The sequence below is a fragment of the Necator americanus genome, chromosome II (assembly GCF_031761385.1).
Source record: "Necator americanus strain Aroian chromosome II, whole genome shotgun sequence".
NCBI classification, from domain to species: Eukaryota; Metazoa; Nematoda; class Chromadorea; order Rhabditida; family Ancylostomatidae; genus Necator; species Necator americanus.
The window spans coordinates 25,437,703-25,463,105 of NC_087372.1; the positions used below are offsets into that span (position 1 = coordinate 25,437,703).

General features: G+C 42.0%; 3 protein-coding genes across 7 annotated transcripts; 1 reads left to right on the forward strand and 2 right to left on the reverse strand.

The window, feature by feature from the left end:
* Positions 1-21: 21 nt before the first annotated feature.
* On the forward strand, positions 22-3,583 carry RB195_019438 (uncharacterized protein; the record flags this gene model as incomplete). 2 transcript variants are annotated; one of them, XM_064187278.1, is made up of 6 exons in its annotated part: positions 22-129; positions 507-515; positions 571-694; positions 2,803-2,940; positions 2,992-2,995; positions 3,559-3,583. In XM_064187278.1, 6 exons carry the CDS (start codon positions 22-24, stop codon positions 3,581-3,583), a joined length of 408 nt encoding a protein of 135 aa, XP_064043159.1. The 2 variants fall into 2 exon arrangements, with proteins under 2 accessions (XP_064043159.1, XP_013297034.1); XM_013441580.1 differs by lacking the exons at positions 22-129; positions 2,992-2,995; positions 3,559-3,583 and having other exon boundaries at positions 511-694; positions 2,803-2,990.
* A 186-nt stretch (positions 3,584-3,769) lies between these two features.
* On the reverse strand, positions 3,770-9,678 carry RB195_019439 (uncharacterized protein; the record flags this gene model as incomplete). 2 transcript variants are annotated; one of them, XM_064187279.1, is made up of 10 exons in its annotated part: positions 3,770-3,805; positions 3,875-4,009; positions 4,229-4,326; positions 4,390-4,471; positions 5,762-5,873; positions 5,929-6,055; positions 7,189-7,303; positions 7,389-7,540; positions 7,596-7,671; positions 9,667-9,678. In XM_064187279.1, 10 exons carry the CDS (start codon positions 9,676-9,678, stop codon positions 3,770-3,772), a joined length of 945 nt encoding a protein of 314 aa, XP_064043160.1. The 2 variants fall into 2 exon arrangements, with proteins under 2 accessions (XP_064043160.1, XP_013297033.2); XM_013441579.2 differs by lacking the exon at positions 9,667-9,678 and having other exon boundaries at positions 7,596-7,686.
* Positions 9,679-14,533: 4,855 nt separating this feature from the next.
* On the reverse strand, positions 14,534-24,901 carry RB195_019440 (uncharacterized protein; the record flags this gene model as incomplete). Of its 3 annotated transcripts, XM_064187282.1 has the most annotated exons (15): positions 14,534-14,842; positions 15,340-15,444; positions 15,524-15,652; positions 16,086-16,144; positions 16,962-17,085; positions 17,155-17,232; positions 17,985-18,074; positions 18,126-18,989; positions 21,456-21,536; positions 21,594-21,722; positions 22,208-22,323; positions 22,386-22,557; positions 23,818-24,003; positions 24,058-24,222; positions 24,818-24,901. In XM_064187282.1, the coding sequence occupies 15 exons, from the start codon at positions 24,899-24,901 to the stop codon at positions 14,534-14,536; spliced, it is 2,691 nt and encodes an 896-aa protein (XP_064043161.1). The 3 variants fall into 3 exon arrangements, with proteins under 3 accessions (XP_064043161.1, XP_064043162.1, XP_064043163.1); XM_064187280.1 differs by lacking the exons at positions 21,594-21,722; positions 22,208-22,323; positions 22,386-22,557; ... (1 more) ...; positions 24,058-24,222; positions 24,818-24,901 and having other exon boundaries at positions 21,456-21,458; XM_064187281.1 differs by lacking the exons at positions 14,534-14,842; positions 15,340-15,444; positions 15,524-15,652; ... (3 more) ...; positions 17,985-18,074; positions 18,126-18,989 and having other exon boundaries at positions 21,511-21,536; positions 21,590-21,722.
* Between the last annotated feature and the right edge of the window lie 502 nt (positions 24,902-25,403).

Genomic DNA, 25,403 nt, shown 5'->3' on the forward strand with positions numbered 1-25,403 from the left:
AGCTGCGATAGGATTGGGTAAATGTGCCCACCAGACGTGACAAACAGTGAAGTCACTTTACGGAAGACATTGGAGATGTCAACTGTTGGTATTGCACATTTGGCTAGAGAGAGCGGATCTCCCTCTGTGGTTTTCTGCACTCAGTCGATACGATTAAAATGAAACGAACATGAAATTCGTAGGAACCCAGCAGAGTCATAGGAAGCCTTTCAGCCCCATTTCCAAGGATATACCTGTCCCACGAGGGAAATAACGAGCCAAAAGCATGGATCAATGAGGATTCACCGCATCGAAAGTTCCAGAACAAGAGCGCAGCCACGGACTAATCAATGCGTTAAGTGTCGTCGTGGACGAGTTATCGCGCTGACCCTTCACCCTGAATCAGGATCCTTTCAAAATTGTTGGCGCGCCGCCAGTAAGAGGGAGCCCGGGCTTTCTGGTTTTAATGTTCTCTCAAGTGCTTCGAGTTGAGGTTTCGCACGTTTGTTACAAATACTTGGTTTCAGAAAGATGAAGTTGGTTCGCTTCTTAATGAAGCTTATCCATGAATCAGTAACCATTGAATTGAAGAATGGCACGCTTGTGCAGGGTGGTATCATTGGTGTTGACGTTGCGATGAACATGCACCTTCGTTCTGTGAAGATGTCCCTCAAAAACAAGGATCCTATCAACCTCGATTCACTGTCTATTCGTGGTAAGTCTGAAGATCTCATCTGGAAGGTGATGGAAGTTGCGGAAAGTTGACGATGTACTTTCGTATATCTTGCCTTCCATACAGTTACCACTACTAACAGTCAGTCACTAGTAGGGAAACGATTGAGATGCTAGGGTGTGTTTTTCCAAGTGTTTTTTATTTGCTCGTTCCTCTACATAGTAATAGTTGCTATCTTTCAATCTTGTTTTGAAACATTAATTCCTGTTAAAACCACTGTGTTATCATAAAACTTGAGACACAATTCGGTGCGACTGCAAAGAAATGTTCTTGAGGAGGACAAAGAGCCCCTTCTTTGTCAAAACCGTGTTTGTTTTGACATCCTTTTAGGTTGAAGAACGTGAGTAAGCTAGTGGTCGCATGCTAAAGTGAGATTTCTTCTGTTCAGTTGATTTTACTTATCCAGTGGTTGCTGTTTCGGTATATATGGATACTAGTCCAATCGAAATAAGAGCGCAGTTGTTAGTGTTGGAGATAATATAGTTGGGGGTCCTCCCTCCAAATATATTATCCCCAACAGTGAGAGGACCTGTTGAGTAGTCAAGAGGCAACTCCATAATGACGCTGCTAAAATCTTGTTTCCCGGGATTTAAATTGAGAAGAGACTAATGTTAATGTTAATGGTAAGAGTTAAAACATCTGAACTGCTTACTTATCATTATCTTAGGTTATTTGATTGATTGATATATATTATATATTGATTCTTAAACATTTTATTGAAGTCTCTCTAGAGATTATGATAGAAGAATGCTCAGCTCACAACAACTTCAGGTTTGATGAGAAAATTCCAGTAAGTGATAAGCTGGAGTCATAATCTGTGTTCTGCTGCATCTGAGTGACGTTGAATTTAAAGGCATCACTCCACGAATCTGAGGTGGTACGGATTTCATGTGGAGTATTCGTGTACGGCATAGTAGATTATGGAAAGGAGGGTGATTCCGTCCATTTTTTCCTAATTGCCGGACCAGAAGATACTGCTTCGGACTTTCTGGTGCACTATTTTCTACAGGGAGTTTGACTGGAGCGCACCAGCCTTGTGCGGCGCTGCATCTTCCGGGCCGTTTTTTACGGCAAATAGGAAGAAATGGACGGAATCAATTTCATACTCCACCTGAAATCTGCACCACCTCAAGTTAGTGGGATGATGCCTTTAATTGTTTTGCGGTCTATGCTGATTTGATTTTCAATGTTTTTTTTGCTTGGAGTTCCATTTTCCATACTATTTTTACTTCTACTACATATTTTTAATTTTTCTTGAATCGATTACACCAAAACTCGTACTTATCGGCTATTTTCAGTGTGTAGTTTTCTGATAACTGGATTCGATTCTATTAACGAGCCTTGGAATAGGTTTTCAAAGAAATTTTGACTGTAAATGAAAGAGTCAGATGTGGATGAGTCCTGATGCAATCATGTGTTTGAATGTTATGAACTTGTCCATGAGTTGATTCGTAATTTTGGATGGAACTTAGTCAAATTGGAGTAGTTCTGTATAAGTTGGTCGTCACGTAGTACATACATTCACGTACGTACATCATATTTGGCCCGAATTCTAGTAAAATAACCATTATTAGCTTTTTTTAGCTACTACTTTCAATCTTTCTGCTCATTGTGTATTTCAGAAATTATCTCTTACATAGAACATTGGTACACACTTGTATGATGCTGAGGAATCTTTAGTTTCTATCCGTTATTACTTTTTGCAAGTCTCTCAAGGCGTAGTAGGTCATCATACTTCCCGAAGAGGGAGTCCGCTACGTCATTTCAGTTTTTTCCCCTATAATTCTAGATAGATTTCATTTTTTCCTTCCTTTTTTTCGATTTTCCGATTTTTAGGTGTGAGCGGTCTAAGAAATTGTCGATTGAGGAAACAGCTTTCATCTTCAAAGTCAATTGACCTCCAATTTAGTTTAATCTGTTGCTACTTTTGCAACTTCTTCCTAACAAGTTATTTTTTAGTAGCAGGTTTTGTATTAGCACTACTGTTTGTGTTGGCTATGGCAGTGTGATTTTAAAGTTCTCCTATTCTTCGGGGACCGAAGAGAATCCAGAAAAAAATTGAATATTCTTTCTTCATAATTTCCTTCCAGGAAACAACATTCGATACATTATTCTGCCTGACTCTCTTCCTCTTGATACAATGCTCATTGACGACGAGCCTCGAAAGAAAGTTGCCAGGGCTCGGGCTGGTGCTCGTGGGAGAGGACGTGGAGGTCCACGCGGAAGAGGTAGGGGTGGACCACGTGGACGTGGAGGACCTCGCGGAAGAGGTCGCTAAGTTAGGTGTGTTCCAAGCTTGGTGTTTTTTAATTGTGCTGCCAATTTCTTTTGTATACTTATTTTGTGGCTTATTATCTCGGAAGTAGATGAAGCTGCTTTTACTTCTGTAGGTATGGTAGTTATAGTCGGGTCGTAACGACATGAAACAATTGTGGAGTTGTGTAAGCAGATGCTCTCGGTCTAGTATGGTGAAGTCAGCTTGGGATCAAGTTGGGACCATCGCAAACTGCAACTGCTGTGGGTAGTGCTAATAAGGATCCCCTCCCTTGATCTTAACCACTACGCTCCACTGCACCGCTTCGAGCGCACCTGCTTACGAAAATACATCGACCTTCATGTCGTTTTGATCCCACTATAACAAATGAAATGTAGTTGAGACCGCGGCTCTCTAAAATGTCTAGTCAATACATAATACAACTAGTAATAAGAAATAATATAAGTACAATAGTAAATAAATGCGATCAAAGTTTCACTTTTGAAAGACGAGAAAACGTTCCATTTTTGAATATCGAAATATGAAATCATTCAAAGAAAAGTCCGACTTGTAGCAAAAGTCCAATTTGCAGGAGATGCAACGTCATGCTCGAGTGAAAAGTATGAGAACTGCGATCGTCTGTTGGTGGTTATTGTTTCTTCTGATATTTTCGAGTTTCCTGTATGTTGTTATTTGCTTGGTGAACATGGTCCGGATCTCTGGATAAACGTCTGTTCTGACTGCTTCTTATTAAGTTTTATTTGCTCTAAGACACGTATTGTTGACAAGAGTGATGAGAAACATTAATTCGTTGCGTTGCAGTTGTTTTTCTGGTACACCTAAAAAGTCGTTAGAGAACAAAGGAGTTACGCCACACAATGAATGCATATAGTGAGACTTCTACTTACGCGGTTTTGTTCTGTTTCTGCATGCTGAACAATAAGGTGATTGGATGGATCAGTTGTACCATCCACATAGGTGATGTAACGTTGTCGCAGGGGGATTCCTTCTTCTCCAACAAACATTCGGGCCCATACGAAGCTCTATCATGAATTTTTTTTTACAAACATTACACAGACTAGTCTTTCCCCAGCTTTTCTGTATGTAGGAGGATGAAAACCTATTGAAGAAAGAATGGTGCAATTGGGATTTATTTTATTTATTTGCAGAAATATAGGGGCGTAATTATCTGTACTGTAAAAAAGGAATCGATGGAGGGCGTCCTTTTAGTGTTTCATTAAAGTAGGATCGAAGTATCTCACCGTGTAGGTGGCTACGAATACTCCTACGAAAATTCCGATGATGACGTCGCTCCAGTGGTGCTTGTTGTCGTTAATTCGAGACAACGATATGAGCGTACCTGAAAGGGCGTGACGGAGTAACTGCTAATTTTTTTTAAAACTTAAGGGTGCGATTTACGTACCAGATGCGATTAACGCTGTTTGCATGACCGGAATGACGGTCCTTCCAATTGAGCGACTAGGGAAGCGCGCCAGTAAATACAGCTGCAAAGATGCTGGGACGTCTAATGTGGTTGTTGTATATTTAACCATTATTTTAACAAATACCAAAGTCCGTAATGGTACGACAGTCTGCTTTTCGCCAGGCTTAGTGTTTGAGGAACGTAAGCGCTAACTTTTTGCGCAATTGTTTTGTTGTGTTTCAATTTTGGCAGCAGTAAATATTGGGGAAAATTAGGACTCAAAGGTAAACACATACTCTACTCTATTGCTCTGAATTTCAATCTTAACAATTTTATATCTGTGTCTGTGTCGCGATCATTGGCGGTGATTAGTTGATTTCTGTATTATAATGCTAAGAAAGCTCTCTGAAGTCTTAATCCCACAAATCTCACAAAGGTAACATATCATGAAGTTTTCTATGTTTGGATCTCTCGTAGACAATATGGAGTTCGGAATGTAGATTGCAAGTACGAACGTGACTACGCTCAATTCTCCTTAGTTGTCCTGAAAAACGGCTTGAGAAACTGTCTTAGTTCTTAAGAGATACGTTAGAATATAGCCTTGTGCTCACTCCAGTTCTTTCAGCAGCCTATTTGTTTGTTATACTTGAATAGGCTGCTGGAGAGAGCTAATTGATTTTTCCATTCATGTCGTTTTGACTCAAGTACAGCTCGTACTGACTAAGACCGTTTGCCACACCGTTTTTCAAGAAGGTTAGGCGGAATTGAGGGTGGTCACGCTCATGCTTGTAATGCACATCCCGACACTGCTCTCGCCGTCAACAAGAGATCGAATCATCAAAAATTTTCTGATACCCTGTCCTTAAGACATAGAAATTCTCACAATACAATAAGAGTTGCGAGGAGAATCGATTGCGTTCACGCTGGATAGGTAGAGATGCTTAGGCGAGTTCGCAGCGGCGCCCACAGAGTTCACAGCCGCGCGGGCGGCGCCGCCCTCGCGGGGAGCTTTATGCTTCTTACTTCTTCACCGACAAATTTGCTGTCGCCGCTGAACATATTGTGGTGTGTGAATCTTCGACGGATGCGGTCACTGGTATCTGCCTCGTCGATGGGACGATAGTCGATAAGGTAGCGGTGCCGATAAGCTCTTTGTTTCTTCTTGCAGCTCTTTGTTCCTTTTTTGTGCAATTACGCATGGAAGGAGTTAGTCTGTAGTCTAGTAAAACATCTCCTAGCGACTGTCGTTTCATTTAGCAGTGAGGGCGGCTGCCATTGCCTGCCTAACCGAGGACGTAACAAGCTAGGCCAACACAGTACATTCGAGGCAGACTTCACTTCTAGGGGCTCAGATTTGTCATTTCCTACTCACCGCTGTAAATGTAGAAGCATACATCGAAATGGACGAGTGACCGCTAAAAAATGATTTCCGTGCTTCCTCCACCGTTAGTGGGTTCCCTGTGCAGGTGTAGTCATTATAGAACCTGTAGTTATGTGAACTCTTCAGTTTACTGTCTCTGAATCTGAGAAACAACTCACGTATCATCATGGCATGTGATATTAAGTGGTTTGCATACATCCAAAAAATGGGGCCTCAAACGTCCAACACAGCTCTTTGTGACGTTTGTGAGCACAAGAACGCACATAAAGCCTATTAGTGAGTATCCTAAATCTCTGTTAGAACATATAGATTATGGCTGAAGATCTTGAAAGCAGTGAAAGTATCGTATCGGCCTGTCCCACTGGCATTCTCGGCGGAGAAGTGGAGTTGTACACGCCTCCGTCGATCAGTAGAGCGACGTCGGTGTAACTTTACAGTATGCAGAAGACTCCTTGGACCTCTCTTCTTTTTGCTTTTTTAATGGTTTTCATTGTTTTCCGAACAGTAGTTCAGGAATATGATTGAACAGTCCCAGTGAAGTCCTTTCTCATTCAATGCGATAAATGCGTCTGGGTGGGAGGAAAGGGTATCAGAGTTGGGGTAGCACAAAATTAGGTGTCGCGGAATAGTGAACCAAGCTGCTACTGACTTTCTTTCGTAAACTTTCCTAGTTTAGTATAGTATTCATCCAGTTTCAGATTTCTGGAAATGGATGGTGAGGGGCTGCAGATCTATGCCTGATCAGCACCCTTTTCTATTTTGTGGGGATTTAACTTCTATCCGATTTTCATCTCTCGTATTCCTGATGCGGGAAAACCCTTTTTCACTAGTATAGAAGTTCCTCCTCATTCCAGGATTTCTCCTCAAAGACTTCAGTTTGCAGGAATTGGACTTCTGCACTTCTTTCGGTGCAACTGTGAATAATTAGCCTTCTTTTATGACGGATTCAGGGATTTTACTGCGATTTCAATTACAACAAACGCTAAGCATGCGCTATTTCACATAAAAAATGAGACAGAAATCGAATCCTTGCAAAATAAGATCCTAGAGGGATCCTGGGAGCAAATGGTGAAAATAGTGAGAAAGGGCTCTGTTGAGGCTTCATAACCTCATTTATGTATTACTATACGAAAAAAGATGAAAAACAAAAAAGGGAGTTTCGGATGGTTTTCCGCATACTCTATTGGGAGTCCTGTGTATCACTTCACCGAGGACGTGGTGCGTCGTCATGTTACAGAATGTTTCACGCCTAATTACGCGATTATTAATTACACAAACAAAAGCGAAACACTATCTTCAACAAAGCAAGCAAGAAAGGAACTCTGAGGACTTATCGATGCCACCGCTCCATCAGAGCCAGTGACCTACTCTGCCGAGGGCCCGTCTGAACGACCCAATACGTCCGGCGACGACAATACCTATGTATATGGTAGTTCGGACAATCGTGGAGTGAATGGCGAAATTGCCGAGTCTGTAGCGAGCAGCCATAGCATCATTGTTCTTCCGTGCTCGGTAGCACTCCGTTCCAACAATCTATAAGTATGTAGCAGTTAGGAACAACTGCACTCTCACGATGGCTTCCTTTCAGAATTAGTCTTTTTGCAATACTCCAACTTACGGCCAATATCATCGCGAGAAACGAGTATAGGAAAAGAACTGTCGGAGTAATTGTATCTTCTTTGTATGGATACTGAATAGTTTGGTCATTGCAAAAGAATCCCCTATGGAATGTGCCCATCAGTTCTGGGATAAGCGCTGCGCCGACAAGTCCTAAAAATTGGAATTTCGGAGCTATATAAGAGAAGCATAAAAGTGAAAATTATACCGAAACTAATGAGAAGTATTGTGTCCGCCAGAAACGCGTATCCATTGATCACCCTCACGTCATCAATGTTCGCGATCTTAATTCCAATCATTTTTTGATATGATTAACCTATTAATGAACACTAATTGCTAGGAAAGAGCTAGGATTATTCATGTGTCGAGCTACTGTTCTACTGCAACTTTGTAGGAGTGTAATAAAACAAGGATGAACTACATATAAAGGAGTTGGAATTGGGACAATTTCATCTGGATTGTCCAGCGCGGCCAACTTCAATTCAGGATTGTAGAGGTTCATGAGGCAGCGAGAGGCCCTTACTGCAAAAATGCTTTCTCATGCGAGGAGGCAGTACATGCACGAAAAATGTGGACCTATAATGATTGCCTTGTAAAAACTGTATGAAACGTAACTGTTCGTATGGTTCGGAGTGAAAAGCAAACAATTTCTGAGTTTTGAGTTAAGAAGGATATCAGAAAAAGCAGGTCCAACTGCAGATAAATGGCAACTAATTAGAAGGAAGAATGAAAATAGGATGTATTATTTGAAATTCCGGATACAGTACGACATCTATCATTATTGGAAATAATGATGAGTACGAGATCAGGGTGCGTTGCAACGCTGTGATATAAACATTATTTTCCGAAAATCCTCGTTCTTCCTCGTACAACAGATTGCTCGGACATTTCCGAACAGATTCAGGTTGCGTTTTCGAGGAATCCACGGCCTACATCTGCAGAGCAGGGGTCTTTTGTAACTCCGCCTTAGGCTGGGAACAGGTACGCTATCAATCCTAAACGCAACTGTGCTCGTCTTTGTAACTGGGAGGAGGAGGAGGAGTTGAAAGGAATCATTTCAGTGCACTTGAGCAAGTGCGCGCTAACCGATGTAGTTAGGAGAAATATTTCTTGACAGTGGGTCCTCTAAAACTTGTTGCTAGTTGCTCTGTTGAATTTGTACTGATTAACAGTACACCTGGAAACTCGCGTGCTGTGAGGAAACTATCTTTTGATGCACTGGTTGGGTTCGCTTGAAGTCGATTGAAAACAGCACACTTTTTGGAAGACGGAGAGCAGCTTCTAAGCATTGTCATTCAGTTCTGTTGAATCAGACCGAGAATTCTACCAAAGGGACTAAGGTTTTTGAGATGTTTCGGAAACTGGTGCGCCGTTGGAGATGAACATACGGAATGAAGACTGTTTTTCGATAGTGAGTTTTTTTTTCGGTAGTATATAGGAGTTCGAAAGTACTTTCCGACGCGAACTCCACAAATCCTCGGATCTGAGGGTTCCGAAGCAGTCAGAGGCCTCGGTTTACCCTCCTCATGCGCATAGTACCTATTTATAGAGATCATCGAAGGGCTGATGACTGAAGCGTATCAGGAATGAAACTAACTCACTATACTCGCACTGCATACTACGAAATTGACGGTTTTGGGATATTTCCGCTAAAAGACATGTTCAAGAGCGTAGATCACGGGTACAGGCGCTCACTTTTCTCTAACTGCCCTGATAAACGGTGTGAGAAGCACCCATGTTGGTAGAATTTTCCTACTTTCCTATCAAATGTTAGTCCGAGTATGGCGAACACAGAAATTAACCATCTGCTACACTACAGATTCACAGTGTCAACCGACACATATTCACAGCTGTTTTGTTTTCTCTCAGGGTGATTGAAAATACATAGATCATAAAAGAATGAAATGAAAATTGAATAGAATTGAAAAAAAAATCCGATTCAAGACAACTTATCGATCATTTCGTTCTTAAGAAGTACGCAGGTTTACGAGGAATTTTTGTTATGGTATTTCAAATCTATTCCAAGTATTAGTATGGATTAAAAATTGTCAGAAATTTCCAATAATATAGATAATATAGGATATATAGGATATAATATATAAGATAAAAGTTCCGATATGCTCAAGTCATCCTTATCTTGCTTATATCTTAGCGCGGTATCTCACTCCATCTATTCCTAAATTCTCAATTAATTTACAACTTCATATTGCGTTCAATCTGAAGAATAAGAAAGGTCTTCAAAAAACGACATTTTTCCGATATCTTGAAAAACAACGTACCGGCGTTTCCATGGAGAAAAGGTCGAATATTCTTTAGCCCCTAACAATCGTCCTGTTTAGTCGTTTAGTCTGCAGAGCAGCGATAACGAGACGTTTTGATAATTCAGCAACATAGAGCGGTATCGATCATTTGGTGCTGTGTTCGTAGTTCTTCCCGAGCCGTGAAGTAAACATTTCGGCTACAAACTACACTCATGGACAATTGTGGTTCTTTTAGTGCCGTCTATCAGGAATCGTGGAAACAAGTAAGATTCCACGTGATCTTTTCTTCAAAGGAAACCAAAGAGGTATCTAAAATTAGGAGTTGTTGAACGCAGCATGCAACAAAATTGACGATGTTAGGTTCTCTCCAAAAAGATTGGCGGTGAAGACCACAAGTATGATCGCGATCACGCTCAGTTCCCTTTAACTCTGCTGAAAAACGGCATTGAAAACGATCTTTGTTCTTACGAAGCAACGTTAGAACGTGCCACGTGGGAAACTGCTTTGTCTACCGAAGTTCCCTACAACGTATCTGACAACACGCCACGTGCGAATGAGGACATGCACAATGTGACACAATGTTACGTGCATTGCGGTCATGGCGGTCTACCGCAAGTCACTGATTGCATAAACTACGTATTCGTAAGTATCTAAAGACTCTGAATTGAAGTGAACCTGTTAGCGCATACGAAGGAGATTGATTAACGTCGGACGTTTTGTCCTTTATCTTTTTATTTTTTTTTTGTCCACACGCACAAAAACATTATAACCGCTATCCTGCACGATTGATCGGAGGTTCGAATTGGCCCTCGAGCTCACTAAGCCTTTCATCCCTCCGGGGTCGATAAATTGCAGACTACCAGACTTGTCTGGGAAGATAAAAACACTGACTTGACACTAGCAATCGGCTAGCCACCGCAAGTCATTGTATAGGCCAGGTACACGTTCGTAAACCTCAAGCGATTCTGAATTGAAGTGAACGGGGGGAGGGCACATCCCAAGCGGATTGACTAACGCCAGAAACTTTATCCTTTATCCTTCATATATAAGATCCACTTCATAGTCCACAAAATGTATCAGACAAGAAAAGAAATGGTGGCAGGGTGCTCTAAGGGAGAAAAACAAAATTTGTTTTGTTAAAGAGCTGAGGCTTGCAAAATACGAAAGTCATCAATCTTGGTTCAAGACTTGGAAAAAAATTCTACACTTAAGTGGTCGCAACAAGATGAAAGCAGTAGGAGCCAAAAATCAATTGACAGAAGGTTTTTTGAAGCTTTCTCTTCTGAAAATCAATGAATCGTTCCCAAACTTGCACCATATGTTTAATTTGGAATCACAAACTTTTTCAAAAAATTAGGTTTACTTTGCTGTTTCAGAATTAGTATTTCTCAGGAATGAAGATTCAGGACTGAAAATCTCACTTTTTCAATTTCATGCTTGTTTTATGTGCTTTTTTTTTGTTTTTCTCCCGGATTTTTTCAATTTACAACTTTCTATTGTATTTGGGTTACAGCTAGAACATTCGGAGCACGCAACATGTCAAATGAAACCCGAAGGGGTATTCTGCGAGGAATCTATCAAAGATTGAGACAATTCGAACTAGCAGAACTGTTCTCAAGAGCGACTATCACCGCTTTTCTAAAGAGAGTATCGGCACATCGAGTAATTGGAGCAACGCCAAACCCAGGACGAAGCCGAATAACTACATGAGCTACCGATAAAAACATCTTTAGAATGAGTCGTGCTTATCCGAGACTCACAGTGTCCGATATTCAAATTGAATTGGCCGTCGCCAGTGAACAGATTGGATCAGTTAGAACTATTCAAAGATGCCGACAAGTTGCCGGTCTCTACAGTTTTAACTCGATGGGGAGTGATGGTTCAAGTATGTCAGGCGTCTAGTTGGAAAAAGATTCGGTCTCGAGTATCAATTGCCCACTGTAAAGGATGGTGGAGGAAACATAATGCTGTGGGGTTGTTCCAGTAGTCATGGAATGGGACCTCTTCGGTAGATTCAAAGACATTTGGATAGATACAGCTACGGGGATGTCTTAGGAACAACAGTGCGTTTATTTGCTCTCCAATTCATTGGCAGAGGATTCATCTTCCAGCAAGATTATGACCCGAAGAGCACACGTGGCCATATTCGTGACTGATTCAACCGGCGTCATGTGCAAGTTCTTGACTAGGCTAGTTAGTCTCCAGATCTAAATCCGATTGATTATTTGTGGGAAGAACTGAAACGTTGCATAAAAAGCGAAAAAGCAAGAAATTCTGCCGAAAAATTCGCTGAGCTTGAAGAAGCCTGGAATGCTATCCTAAAACCATGTCTTGGTAATTTGTTGGACCCAATGCCACGGAGATGCCAAGCCGTCATGGATGCAGCAAAGTAGTCAGGGTGATATTTTGCAATTGCTATGATATTTTGGTTTTTGAAGGTTGTTATCAGTATTTTGTTTAAATAAAGTGACTATGTGATTTTTCGCTTGTTTTCAAAGAAATCGAATAATCGATGATTTTATGAACCCTGGTTTGAGCTGATTGTATACTTTTCTAGGGTTAAAAAACTCTAAAGAAATAATTGGTGCAAGTTTGAGGACTTAGTGATTCTCAGAAGAGAAAACCTCGAAACAATATTTGTTAATTGATTTCTGGCCGCTACAATAAATCGTCACCAATTAACTTCAATAAATTTCTCTAGGGATTCGGATGAATTCATAAACTAACTTAATTTAAACAAGAAGAGCTCCATTGCATGATCTCAGTTATTGTCGCTTTCTCCCCGTCATGGTACTACTGTACCATAGTTATAATAAAACTGGGAAATACATGAGCGTAGGGATAATCGCAGTCTGAGAACACAACTTCTAACAGTGTAGGTGCACCGTCTCTTTGATCTAACGCAAACTCCTAAGTGTGAACTAGGCTGGATAATTGCATTAATTGTCTTTAATGCTTTCTGTTAATTTCAACTGCTTTTTTGTGAGGTTTTGTATTTTCACAAACTGACGCCACTTCGCGTCTTATCACAGAATTCCCTTTTGTATTTATCTACTTTCTCAGGTGCTTGTAATCCTACCATTGTCATCGAGGCTCACAAGAAATACGTGCGCCCAGTTATTGCTGAATCTGCGTTGCGTGTGCGCAAAAGGTGTAGATTAGAACGTCAGAGAGCGTTTATTTTATTCAGTGAAAACAAAGGGACCGAAGGTGGACAGAATTGTACGTTTGAGTTATAGGAGGAAAGAGGAACACAGTTCTAATTAGCAGCAGAACGAAAATAAGGTGGATTTTGCACTGATTTCAATGATTTTTTTAGAACTTTTACTCCCCAATACTAATGTAACTGCCCGAATGCGCTTTGGAGCGAATTGTGAATTTGGTTAAAGGCATCACCCCACGAATCTGAGGTGGTACGGATTTCAGATGGAGTATTCGTATACGGGATGATAGATTATGGAGAGAGGGGTGATCCCGTTCATTTCTGCTTAATTGCCGTAAAAACGGCCCGGAAGATACGGCTTCGGGAGTTCCGGCGCGCTGTTTTCTACAAGGAGTTCGATTGGAGCGCGCCAGCCTTGTGCACGTGCCGCATCTTCCGGGCAGTTTTTTTACGGGAATTAGGAAGAAATTGACGGAATCACTCCCCCCACCCCCTCTCCATAATCCACTATCCCGTATACGAATACTCCACCTGAAATCCGTACCATCTCAGATTCGTGTGATGCCTTTAACCACATCGCACGATTCAGTGGAAGACCAACGTAGGTTTCCGATTCAAAACAGAGCCACGCCACAGAGTGCCAATTTCCCTCATGAAAATTACAATGATGACTCATTACTGCTTCCTTTTTATTTTGAATTTTCTTGGTGCGAGCTGACCTATGGCAGGGTGGTCTGGAATACTCAGAGAGAGAGAGAGAGAGAGTGGTAGACAACACCAACCGCAAAACTGAAAAGGTTGTTTGGAATCGTTTCTACACAAGACTTCCTAGAACATCTCGTACGAAAAAAGGCAGGGTGAGTGCGTGGTTCCAGAAATTAATTATGTACCTGACCACCTGAAAGTTATAAATTATGTGTCATATGCGGCTGGATACAATGAGAGTACAGGAAAAGCGCTGTCTGTGCCATTTAAGGGGGGCCTAGATAGGACCGTAAAGTACAAATCGTCGAGCTTTTTAGGGCTGACGATGCTGGAACAGTGCTTCTTTCAAGTTAGAACTCACATATTGTCATTCGAAGATAATCGGAAATGCTCGGAACATCGGAAGGATTTTTCGGTTACAATCAAAAGTGAGTGCTTCCTTGTGACCAATGAATCGGCATCGGATGAAAACCTTCTGACCCACTGTCTCAAATTCAAAGAGGCATTCATATTAGCATTAGCAGTGCAACTCCAGAAACTAGATGCTCAATAACATCACAGAATTCTGGGGTGAAGGTGACCATCAATGTGCGCTGACATTGTTTTGTGCTAAACGTTTACTAAGTCATATCGGTGTCCTGTAGGTTTTTTTTTTATTTCACTAGCTGCCTTCATGGGCATTCGTAGTAAGGGTAAGAATTATTTGTCGCCTTTAAGGGGGAAAGGTAATTATTCGCACAGTTCTGCGCTTCTCGAAGTAACATACTTTTTTGGCTCCTTCGACTGCTGGTCGTCCACTGCAGAAGAGATAGAATTATTTATTCAATCAGACATCAACTATTCATACAATATAACAATACAATGTAGGCAAATACCCTTATTTAAGTTTTGCACACTTTGTCACAACGACATGAAGATGATCGACAAGGCAATAACAAAGAGTGGAATATTAATGCGGAATGCTTTGGAGATTTGTTGACCCAATTCGCAGAATAATTGTCTTCCTCTTCGCGGCAGTCATTGAAAAGCTCCATAAATGGGCTGTTCCACATAAACGCCGTAGGCTACAGGTTCTGATGCCAGTTGACGTTCAACGGGGCGTGGAGGGGGTTTCGCAGTCGGTCTCTTCTTTTGAAGAGTCCCATAAATATTGCCGTAAATGGCATCAGTCGTCGTGGCAACTTTTGGGCGGATCACCCCATATCCATCGCCCACATTCCAATAATATTCAGTTTTCATACGTAGATAGTACTTTGAGATCTTGAACAGAGCGAACACAGCTGGTATCGAAAACAAAGCGAACGCGAAGCAGCCTATCCAGATTCCCTGAAGTCGAGGACTAATCTACGGTTGCAAAAGCAAAATTTTACCGCAATGTTCTGAATTTACAAATATGCTAATTAATGTGCTGTCAAATGCCCAAAATTTGTTACTCTTTTCAAAGATTCAAATAAATCCTTGAACAGTTCCTGGATATTGGTATATTAATTCGATTCAAAAGAAACTGAAAAAGAGCATTTTTCTTCTGAAAAGTGAGAGTTCCCATTTCGATGGAGACCAAAATGACCGTGTGGAACAAAATCTTTCCCTTTGTGAAGATACGACTATACTGCGAGCCTCTTCCGAGCTGGTATTTTCAAAGAAATCCTCCTAAGTGTTCCCGAATAAACTACCTAGTGATTGGGATTCAATTAAGAAACTCATCATATCCTTGTCGAGATTAGTGATTATGTTTTGATGTAAACAGAACAGAAAAGTTCCAGTCAATTAAAGAAACTTTTCTAACCTTTTTGCAACATTTTTCGTAGGAGAATTTTTATTACCTGGATAGTTTCTAGATTTCGTTTACATGTTTCAGTGTTGTTTCCGTTCGATAATGCCCCATTCAGTATTGCAAAATCGTCAGTCGGCAGAGTTTTAAATTGCAACTGAAGCATCACTTGTCAATTAGAGTGAAATGAGTCAGTTTCCCTAGAAAAATCCATGTTCATTAAATCGAAATCTTACCAGTAATTCGATAGCAGGACACATAGTAAAGTATATGTGCATATAAGTGAGAAGAACACCAAGGTAAAGGTGAAGGCATGGTCCGAGGAACAACAGGATTGTGGCGAGTACAACGCATACTTGTCCTATCTGTAAATACTGCACTTTATCTTCTAGAAGCAAGTTTTGATGCTGTTTCCTTTCCACCGTAGGTAGGTTTCCAGGAACAGCATTTCAAAAATGGTAGCAGAAACGTCAAACATCATCTAGAATCCAGAGGCCTAAATTTGCCAGAGGAAGCAAATTCATTACACCCACAGCGATGACGGAACCATCACGCATGAATTGAATTAGCGGTGAACTTACAAGCCTTTGTACCCTTAGTGGTGGTCTATTTCACTTCTCTTCACGTAACATCTGTGAGTGCAAAAAGTTGCCTCGTCGGGCAAATTGAGACCTATGATTTCTAGAACTGCAAAGATGTTTCGCATTTCCGCTATCCTGAAGAAAAACCTCCGCGGAAGCTGCTTCTAATCTTTCCGTTTTGCCATGTCTACATTAGAGTACTAGCTCTGTCGCTTACCCTTTCCGAGAACACTGTTCTGTCCATGGGATGGTAGCTGCGCATGTAACACACTGTACCTAAATAAATAAATAATAAAAACGCAGAATTCTTTAAGAATACGATCCGAAATTTGACAGCCTTTTCTGAAAGAAACGCACTCAGTTAAAAAAAAGAACACACATTATGCAGATGCTTTTTCCTTAGAGTGATCAGAGAAAATAAATGATATTTGGAGTTTGATTAGATGCTCACACAATCTTCTAAGGCTTTGCTGTAGGAAACGGAAGATTTCACATTTAAAGCATGGATTTTCGATTGTCGCTCATCAAAAAGACATAGGTTTTGAAGACTAATTTTCGTAAATTGCTAACTGTTCGTAAGTTCATATTTCGTTAGCAACAATTCTAATGACTGGCATTAATCAAGGATAGTATTGATAAGAGAATCCAGGATAAAATGTTGTTTTAATAGGGACTTGTGGGAATTGTTGCTTGCAACTCGTACTTCTTAGGACCGTCAAATCTCTAGTCAGAAACTGTTGAAATTGTAATTTGTGCTGTACAGATGTTTCGTCTCATACGATAAAATAACCTAAACTCACAGTTATGTATGTAAAAATGTAGTCGGGTCAAAACGACATGACGCGCGGTGCAGTTGCGTCAGCGCTCGAAGCGACGCGGTGGAGACTACGCTTGGAATCGAGACTTTAGCACCGGATAAGGCAGCGAAGGATGGTGCCAGTGAGGGTCTTTGCTCGATCCTTATCGCTACGCTCCAGTGCAGACCTTTGAAAGCAGCCGCTTATGCAACTGCGCCGAGGTTCATTTCGTTTCGACGCCACTATATTTCCTTTGAGGTGAAAAGTCGCAAGCGTGAGTCTTAGAAAGTCCAAACCTGCCGTTAGAAGAACTGGCATCGGGATCACCAACAACACCATCACAACTCCAATGAAGAGAACGAAGAACCGAGCAATCCACGACGAATATCCGTTGTAGGTAGATCGAAATTCAACAGTGCTCTACAAAGTTTCCTGTCCAGATGCGTTACAATGTGAAAAGAAAACCACTAATGGAAAAGTGAAACGCACAGTGGAGTTCTGGTGTCTCCTTTGTTCTAAAACTGTTTCGACAGGAAACATGCTTTCAGATTCAAAACGCGCTTTCCTCTGAAACTTTCAGGAATATTTTGAATATATGTCTTCAAAACTATGGTGCAAATGGGTATTGTTGTTGCACTTTTTTCATTACCTGCACTTAGGAGAATGGGAAAAAAACAAAAATTTCCAAAGCCTTGAAACTACATTATCAACTCTGTTTTACACTCGCTCTTAAAAAAATTCAACTGAACTTGTGGGAAGCGTCCGCGGTAAAAGCAGACATTGGCGGCCCAAGCAGTTTAGCAACGCAGAAAACTGCCCCGATGATCGGCGAATGCACAGAGGCAGCACGAAAATTTCGCCCGCACCGCAGGTGCATCGCCTCGGTCCGGCTGAACGCATTCGGCGGTTAGTATATCAAATATCATTATTTAATGAACATTCACTGACAATTCGCCTTGAAAGTATCATCTTCAGTCAAAGTAGGATGTAAAAAATGCACTAAAGGTTTCAAAAGGTTCCCATTTTTCTAGAACTTCCCATTTTGTCCTGTTTGTCCTGGTTTTGGTCACTTCGCCCAAAACATTTTCCCAGATTAGGGACAAATTTTCCGAACGGAAAGAACATGCGTCTTGGTGCTACTGTCTGTTTAATACGTAAAACTCCCTCTACTTTACACGCTGTGGCTCTATGTTGTTTTGGAGGTTCACAGATTTTAGCGGAATGTGAAATGGTTTCATTTAGGCCTTCTCCTCCATGAAATTATTTCTCATCTCTTCCGTGGCTTCTCTAATCTAAATCCGAAACAATTTAAAACCCACATAGTTGACCAGCCTCTTTTTCTCCTGGCGTAGTGATGTAGTTGAATCAACTTGTGCTGGACGAGACGTGGAAGAGGAAAGAAGCTGTTCCTAAAATTGGAGGAAAGTTGTATAGAATTACTAGATGGTGAGTATTTCTACCTGTTCACTGTCTCTATTTCCCCATTTCGTTGCCATTAATTCAGGCACAGCATCTTTTATCTTATCTACAACTTCATCCTTCGCAAACGCCTCTGGTACTATCGTCGCTGCAGCTTCCAGAGCATCTTTTGTTATTGTTGTTGTTGTTGTTGTCAAGGCATTTGTTGTTGTTGTCGGTTTTGTGGTGGCAACAATTGTTGGTGTCGATGTTGCTACTGACGTAGCTGTCGATGTTGCTACTGACGTAGCTGTCGATGTTGCTACTGACGTAGCTGCGGTGGTCGTCGACGACGTTGTGCTTGACGTTGTTGTTGACATCAGAGTTGTAGATGTTTCCATCATAGTAGTTGTAGAGGAGAATCCCTCTGTCTGCAGGGAAGGAATGTCAGAGGGAAGTGACTTTGGAGTTGGGTTTGACTCAGCAGATGCAGAATAGTGCAGCTCTTTAGTTTCCGCGTCCAGTAGCTCGACTTCTTCTGTGGTTGTTGACGTGTTGCTCGACTCTTCTATATCTTCAGGGACTTCATTAGGAATTGTCGACAAAAGTTCAACCGTCTCTGATTCAGAGTATTCAGAAGTGATCGTAGAGTACTCTGTAGTGCTCATGGTCTCTGCAGTCATGGGCGAATTAGAAAATGTGGTCGTCGGGAGTGCTGTTGACGACGTTTGTGCCAGTGTCGTTGTCATCGCAGTTGATGTAGGCGAAGTTTCTACTGATGCTGCATCCTCATCTGCCACGGTATTCTCGTGTCCAGACTCAAAATCGGTCAAATTAGGAAGGCCAGGTTGCTGTATTCCTATTAGGTCCGTCCTAGTTACTGAGTTATCAACCACCAAAGCCGCTGATGATGATGATCCTGCAGTCTAAAATAGAAACAAGTTGAAGTAATAGCTTCTAACAGCTGGGCAATTAGCAGGGTTGCAGCGCGGGGTCACTTTTTGGTAGCGCTCTACATGTTAGGGTAAACTCAAAACGTGGACCATACTGTTGTAGACTTACGAATGCAGCATAAAATGCGGCACTTTCCTTGCGCAAACTAACAACTGGTCGACCGGGTAGTTTTTTACACGTTGTTGGACAACGACAACAAAAAAGGAATGCCTCTGTAGTACATGGGAACTCGCTCCCTGCTTCAGGCTGACGTTCGACTTCACCCTTTCAAACTTTGACGACGATTATTTGATGACTTCTCATAGATTTTTTTTACCCGGACCCGAGGTTGTTGTAATCCTTCATTTGTGGCTAACGTTTCGGCGAGATCACCTTCGTAGTCTGGAACGGTGAAGTCGAACGTTAGCCTGAAATGGGGGAGCGAGTTTCCTTGTAATGCAGAAGCATTCCTGTTTTCGATTCATTTCCGCATAATACAGAGGAATACTTCTGCACAACGTTGAATACCAAAAATCCGACGTAATGAGATAAACCGCTGGATAAGCCAGAAATGGGGTCGTAGATGGCGGGATCAGGGGTGATTCTGCTCATCTCTAGCTAATTGTTGTAAAAAAGGCGTGGAAACCGCTTTAGTTCCTATGAGGAACCTCTGTGTATACGTTCGTTTCTGGTCTCCCCAGCAACTTAGACTCAAAGGTTCTTTTTTTCCGTTTTTCACGACGATTTCAGCTGCAACGCGCCACTCTTGTATACGCTGCATCCAGCTGCGCAGCGGTCGAAAGTGAATGTGTCCTGAATAGGAATAGGTTGCTGAGGGACCAGAACGCATCCAGAACTTACGGAGGAGCATTCTAACGTCACTCGTAGCAACATAAGCGGTTCCACGCCTTTTTTAGGACGACTATGGAGAGGTGAGCGGTACCACCCCTGATCCTGCAATCTACAACACAATTTCTAGCTTCCCCCGGATTCGCTCAGCACGTCTAATTTGTGGTAGTCAGCCTTTAAGTTTGAGTCATACGGCAATTTCACAGCCGAAACATTGCAATTCTATGGCGAATGACCTCATTATCGATGTGAAGAGTCCGGGAAGATGATACTGTGAGAGAAAGTTGGTCAGCGGTTGTTGTACAAACTTTCACTAACAACATCATTTTGTTTAACACGAACCGTCAGCTCATGGCTCAAGATACCGAAAACTGTCCGATTTCTACGAAACCTGCAGAAGGTTGCCCGGTAGCTAAACTAAAGCTAAAGGTTACTAACACAAGTATCTCTCTGCTCCATGAATGCTTAAAAGAAGTAAAATATACGAACGATCCAGCCACGTCTCGGAAACGAAGGTGATGATCGACCTAGCCTCCGATGTGGGACTAAACATAGCAAACATGAAAAGGCGATTAAATGATGCTGTATGTGTGCTGGCTGAGGCTGAATAAATGCTGTACGTTGGCTTTATTCCGCATTCAAGCCAGTTACAAAAATTAAAGATACTTCTATTTCTTGTTATTAGATCGTTGCGAATAAGGATGTAACACAGTAGCTAAGAAGTTCGTGTGCTAGAGCAAGGTCGATGTTTTGAACCCTACAGCCAAATGAACCCTTCGACTCGCCAGGGTCGACAACTCGTTACCAAAAGTGTCTGGTCAGGATAAACCCACTGACTTGAATTATCAGCTAGGCTCTACAGGTCACTGTATAAACTGCACTTGCGTTCGTGAGCGATTATGAATTCCGAAGTGAGTGATCAACGTCGCACCCTTATTCTCTACCCGTAAGATCGCAGAGAAAGAAAACAATTGTTTCACTGCGGCGCGGGTTCACTGCATGAAGTGACTATACTCCGCGCAAGACATTATGATTTATCCATCGCAACGTCTCGTAAGTAGCTACGTAGCAGTTAAGTAGCGTCCCCGAACTCATTCATTGTAGCAAGTTCGGTGGGTAGTTTCCCGCCTGAAAGTGAAGGCAATAGAGCATTCCGTCGCGCGGGCTTTTACAGTAGATCCGTCGGAGCCACAGCGGAACGCAACACGGAGGTCTAAAATATTTGCCCGGCTTGTGCGTAATACGTCTCATCTTATTTCTATGGGAAAAGACCAGTTTCTGACCTTTTTTTCTGAAGGGAGAGGAGCAGTGTGGCTCACAAGTGATTTTGTAGAAGTGAGGCTATAGGTGATGAAATCTTGGAGTAATTTTTGTTTATGTTAGGGATGTTGCACCATTAGTTAACATATGGATTGTGCTACAAGGTTGTTGCTCTCTTGGCTTCACTTCAGCGGATTTGATTTGCTAAAATTCTATACTTCATTATATGAATTCGAGCACCCTACGCCCTCCACCTAATATTCGCCGTAGCTCCAGGCTTAGTACATGAGCTTGCGGGTTCAGCTGAATAGGTGAACGAAATTGGTAAAATCGGAGATACATTGGCTCACCATAGATGCCGCGTCATGTCGATAGAACGCCTGCTTTCCAGCGTTACTCCACATATCAGAAACGAATGGTCCACGGATTGCCTGCAGTTAGTAGTAGCTTAGCGATTTGCCGTTTTTTCTGCTGAGAATTGAACTTGCTTTAATAGAGCCCACTCCTCTGGTGGCAAACGTTGCATTTAGTTTTCGTGCAGGTGAATTGTGGAAAATTGGTGGAGAAGATGGAGGCGGAGATGTGAGCGAGTTTACTTCAACGTCGCGCATTGCTGGCTGAAAAGTATTATAACTCTCTGTGCAGTCCAAAGCTTTTTAGTGTTCAAGAAAGTTTCTGATGGTGGGTGACCTTATTAGCACAACCGGGTCAGAAATGATTTGATTTGCGGTGTAATTGCGTAGCGGACCTGAGCGCAGATTCCAGCGCTTCTAGCGCGTGAAATTGCGCTTCAAGAACCAGAAACAGATAGGTTCGGAAAGCAGTTTGTTAGTATCACAACGAGAACTATCACAAAGAGAAAAAGAGAAAGGAATTACTCCTCACAAATTCAATCCGATGAATCAGGAGCACATATTACCTGACGGAGTAATTCTTTACAGCCATACGACCTATTCAAAAGTGGAGAAAACCTAATACCGGAAGTTTCTCCGAACGTTCGCTTAGGTGAAAAGACCACAAAGATATTGTTAAAGAAAAACCGCGACTAATCGACAAGGCACTGCCAACCAGCATTTGTGTGCTCCAAACACATTATTTTCACCTTTGGTCCTATCTCGTATAAAAAAGAAATTGGAGAAGCGTTAGACGGAGTCGTGCTGTTCGTTCTCAAACGTCGTCCGTAGAAGTGTCGAACTCTTTTGACATGCTTGAAGTTTCCTCAAAAGCAACGAGTAATGTGCATGATGTACAGAGAAGACAAAAAAGAGCGAGTAAATAACCTTGTTTTTTGCTCTGCTTAAGAACATGCGCGGTTGTTGTTCGCAGGGGCATTTTTGTAACAAAGGAAGGCTCTGCAATCGTGGTGAAATCCAGTTGTTCAAAGTCTCCTGCGTAGTCGGAATCCTCAAAAAGCTGCCCCACTGTCTTTTCCTCTTTACTGCGTTGTGATCTCTGGAACAAAATTACTTGATAGAGCACGGGGTGGAAATTAAAAGGAAATGTTCATTGATGAATAATGTTTATTAAAGGAAACGTTTGCGTAGACTTTCGATGCTAGGTTCTTCCATTTAATAGCAAGAGTCCGGAAGGCAATTTTGAGGTATAACAGCGTAAATACAAAAATCGCCACCAAATCCAGAAAACGGAGACCTCAGTTTCCTCACAAGGCAACATTTTACACCCCCTACGACTTACGAAATCTACTCCAGGAGGTTTCGCACAATCAAAACTGTGGATGTAACGATATAGAATACACTATGATGACTCGCGAGGGCTAGCTTATGTATGAAGCCAGTATTCTTATCCTCCCAGACAAGTCTGGTATCAATTTATCGATCTCGGAGGGATGAAAGACTTGTTTTGCTCTGCGGCGGAGTGGAAGCATCGCTCGATCGTCCAGACACGGTGAAGCCTCTTACAGACGGCACTCACCCATCCCACAAAGAATTTAAAATCAAGGGAAGTGAGTTCTCTGATGTTCCTGAGTCCTGTGTTTCTTAGTTTTGTAGAGGAAGGGATGTCCCATTTTTTCTAGAAATTATCGACGTCTCCAATCCTGCCGATCAATGAAAAGAATCGAATATCGGAAATCTCCAAGGAAATTCAGTCTCTAAGCCTTCATCAAGTATCAGATCTTCAAATCGAATGTAAGCGAACGTTGTCAGAGCTTTCACCAAACAGCGCCGATGCTAACATGCGTAGAATTTTTTGTTCTTTGAATTTTTTGCTTCTGGTTTTTGGTTTTATTCGATCCGTAACATCACATATCGATTGAAGAACTTTTAAAATCATATTTTTTGCATGTGTCGAGCTCATTGTCTCGTCAGCATCGTGTACCTATACCGCATGGAATGATATAGGAAAAAGAAACGAATGAACGAGTAGATGAGTCAGTGGATGAATGAACAAAAGAAAACACATTTTGGCGCATTTGTGCATGCTTGTATCAAAATTTATTCATTTATTTGTTGAAAACACCTGCAGGTGTGCCATAAAACAAAAAAAGAGAAGAAGATGGAACAGAGCTCACTCAACAGAATTTCGCCTGAATTTTACACAACAAGACTGGCCCTTCAAAGCGTGAGGGGTGGTGGGTTGGCACGTCTCACCGGCATCCACATGAATTATTTCTATCGGTGCAAATTTCAAGATGATTTCTTGCATCGCATCCACTATCCTCTTACTGTCTCCGAAATGAAAAAAAAGACTTACTACATATCTGCGAGGTTGGAGACCCAGTGGTGAGCTGTGTTGAGGCTCAGTCTCAATATCTGTATTCTGATCCCAAAGGGCTATCCCAGCTGTCATGAAATGAATAGTCGCACCGGCTAAGCCGACCCATGAAATGATTAGCAGAGCCAGATAAAACACATAGCGACGTCCACTGGTCGGATGGGACTGAAAAAAAAAACCTTTAACATATATTCACTCCATCATTTGCGTGCGACTTGCTTGATATCGCTTAGATCCACAATTGTCGAGTGCTCTGCAGGCGATGAATATAATGGCGAAGATGAAGGTACCCAGTGAGAGGATGGCGAACATTAGCAGCAGGACCCCGAGTAACGGTTGGTTGACCAGATGTTCTTGTACAATTTCGCCATCCAAGAGTGATTCCTGAAGATCACCCGAATTCCTTTTCGGTCCATTAGCATTCTGCTAATTTAGAATTCTCCATATATGAAAGTGGCAGCGATTTTGCTCAGAACGGCTGAACGCTATAGCAGTGTCGAAATGAAATGAAGCTCGGTGCAGTTGCGTAAGCTGTTGGGCTCGATGTGCGGTGGTTGAGCGTAGCGATCAGGATGAAGAGAGTGCCCTTGCTAGCACTATTCATCGCTGGAGTTCGCAAATGGTCCCACCTCCACTCCAACCGCTTTCTTTACTCCGCTTCGAGCGCAGCCACCTACACAACCGCACCGTGCTTCATGTCGTTTTGACCCCAGTACATGTGCCTTTTGATTAATGCCAGGGAATTGGGGGCACAGTGGAGTAAGAACGGCCAGGCCTGTGGTGTTACTGTGCAAACGTACTGTACTCGCGAAGGGACCGTCGTCAGCTCCAATCAGCTGCGAAGCTGAGCGCGATTTCCATTGCGCTATTTCGAGCACAATCACCTACGCGATTGCACCACAAGTCAGGTCGTTTTGTAAGCGTCGAACAAGAGAAACTAGTCAGTCGGATAAAGATATCCAACGCCGACTATATTTACCTTCTGTTTATAGAGAAATAAGAGTTTTTTCCTCGTCGCATCATCATACGGAAATGTTATGCCGTCGAGGAGTTCTTGTTGCATCTGAGAAACTCAGAACTGAGGCTACAACCACACCCCGCGTATGTCTGCAAATGTAGAATGTAGACTGTCGATAGAGACATCGTAATTTATCACGCAGAGTATCCTCTGAATCTAGCAGCCTTGTTTTGTGACGTTCAAGAAAACGGAATAGGAGATGGAATGGAATATTATTTATTCTACTATTTATTACTTCTCGCGCTTCAAATGAGCTAGAAGTTTGTTTGAAGATCGAAAATGGAAAGAAAATCCATGATTTCACCGTTGTTATGTTTTTTTTTGTAGTTATCAGACTGCTGTCATCAACTAGAGAACCAAGACGTTAAGAGAAATGACCCATCGCACAGTGCATCCGACGAAACGACGTCGCTAATTTGATTGAAGTAGGAGGAAGGTGCGATAGCCGTAGTATTTGGTCCGCAAAAGAAAACGAAAAGAAAAGGGAAACAACAATTGATACTGAATTTTAGGCTTAACTGGACTCTGACACCGGAATACAGGGGTG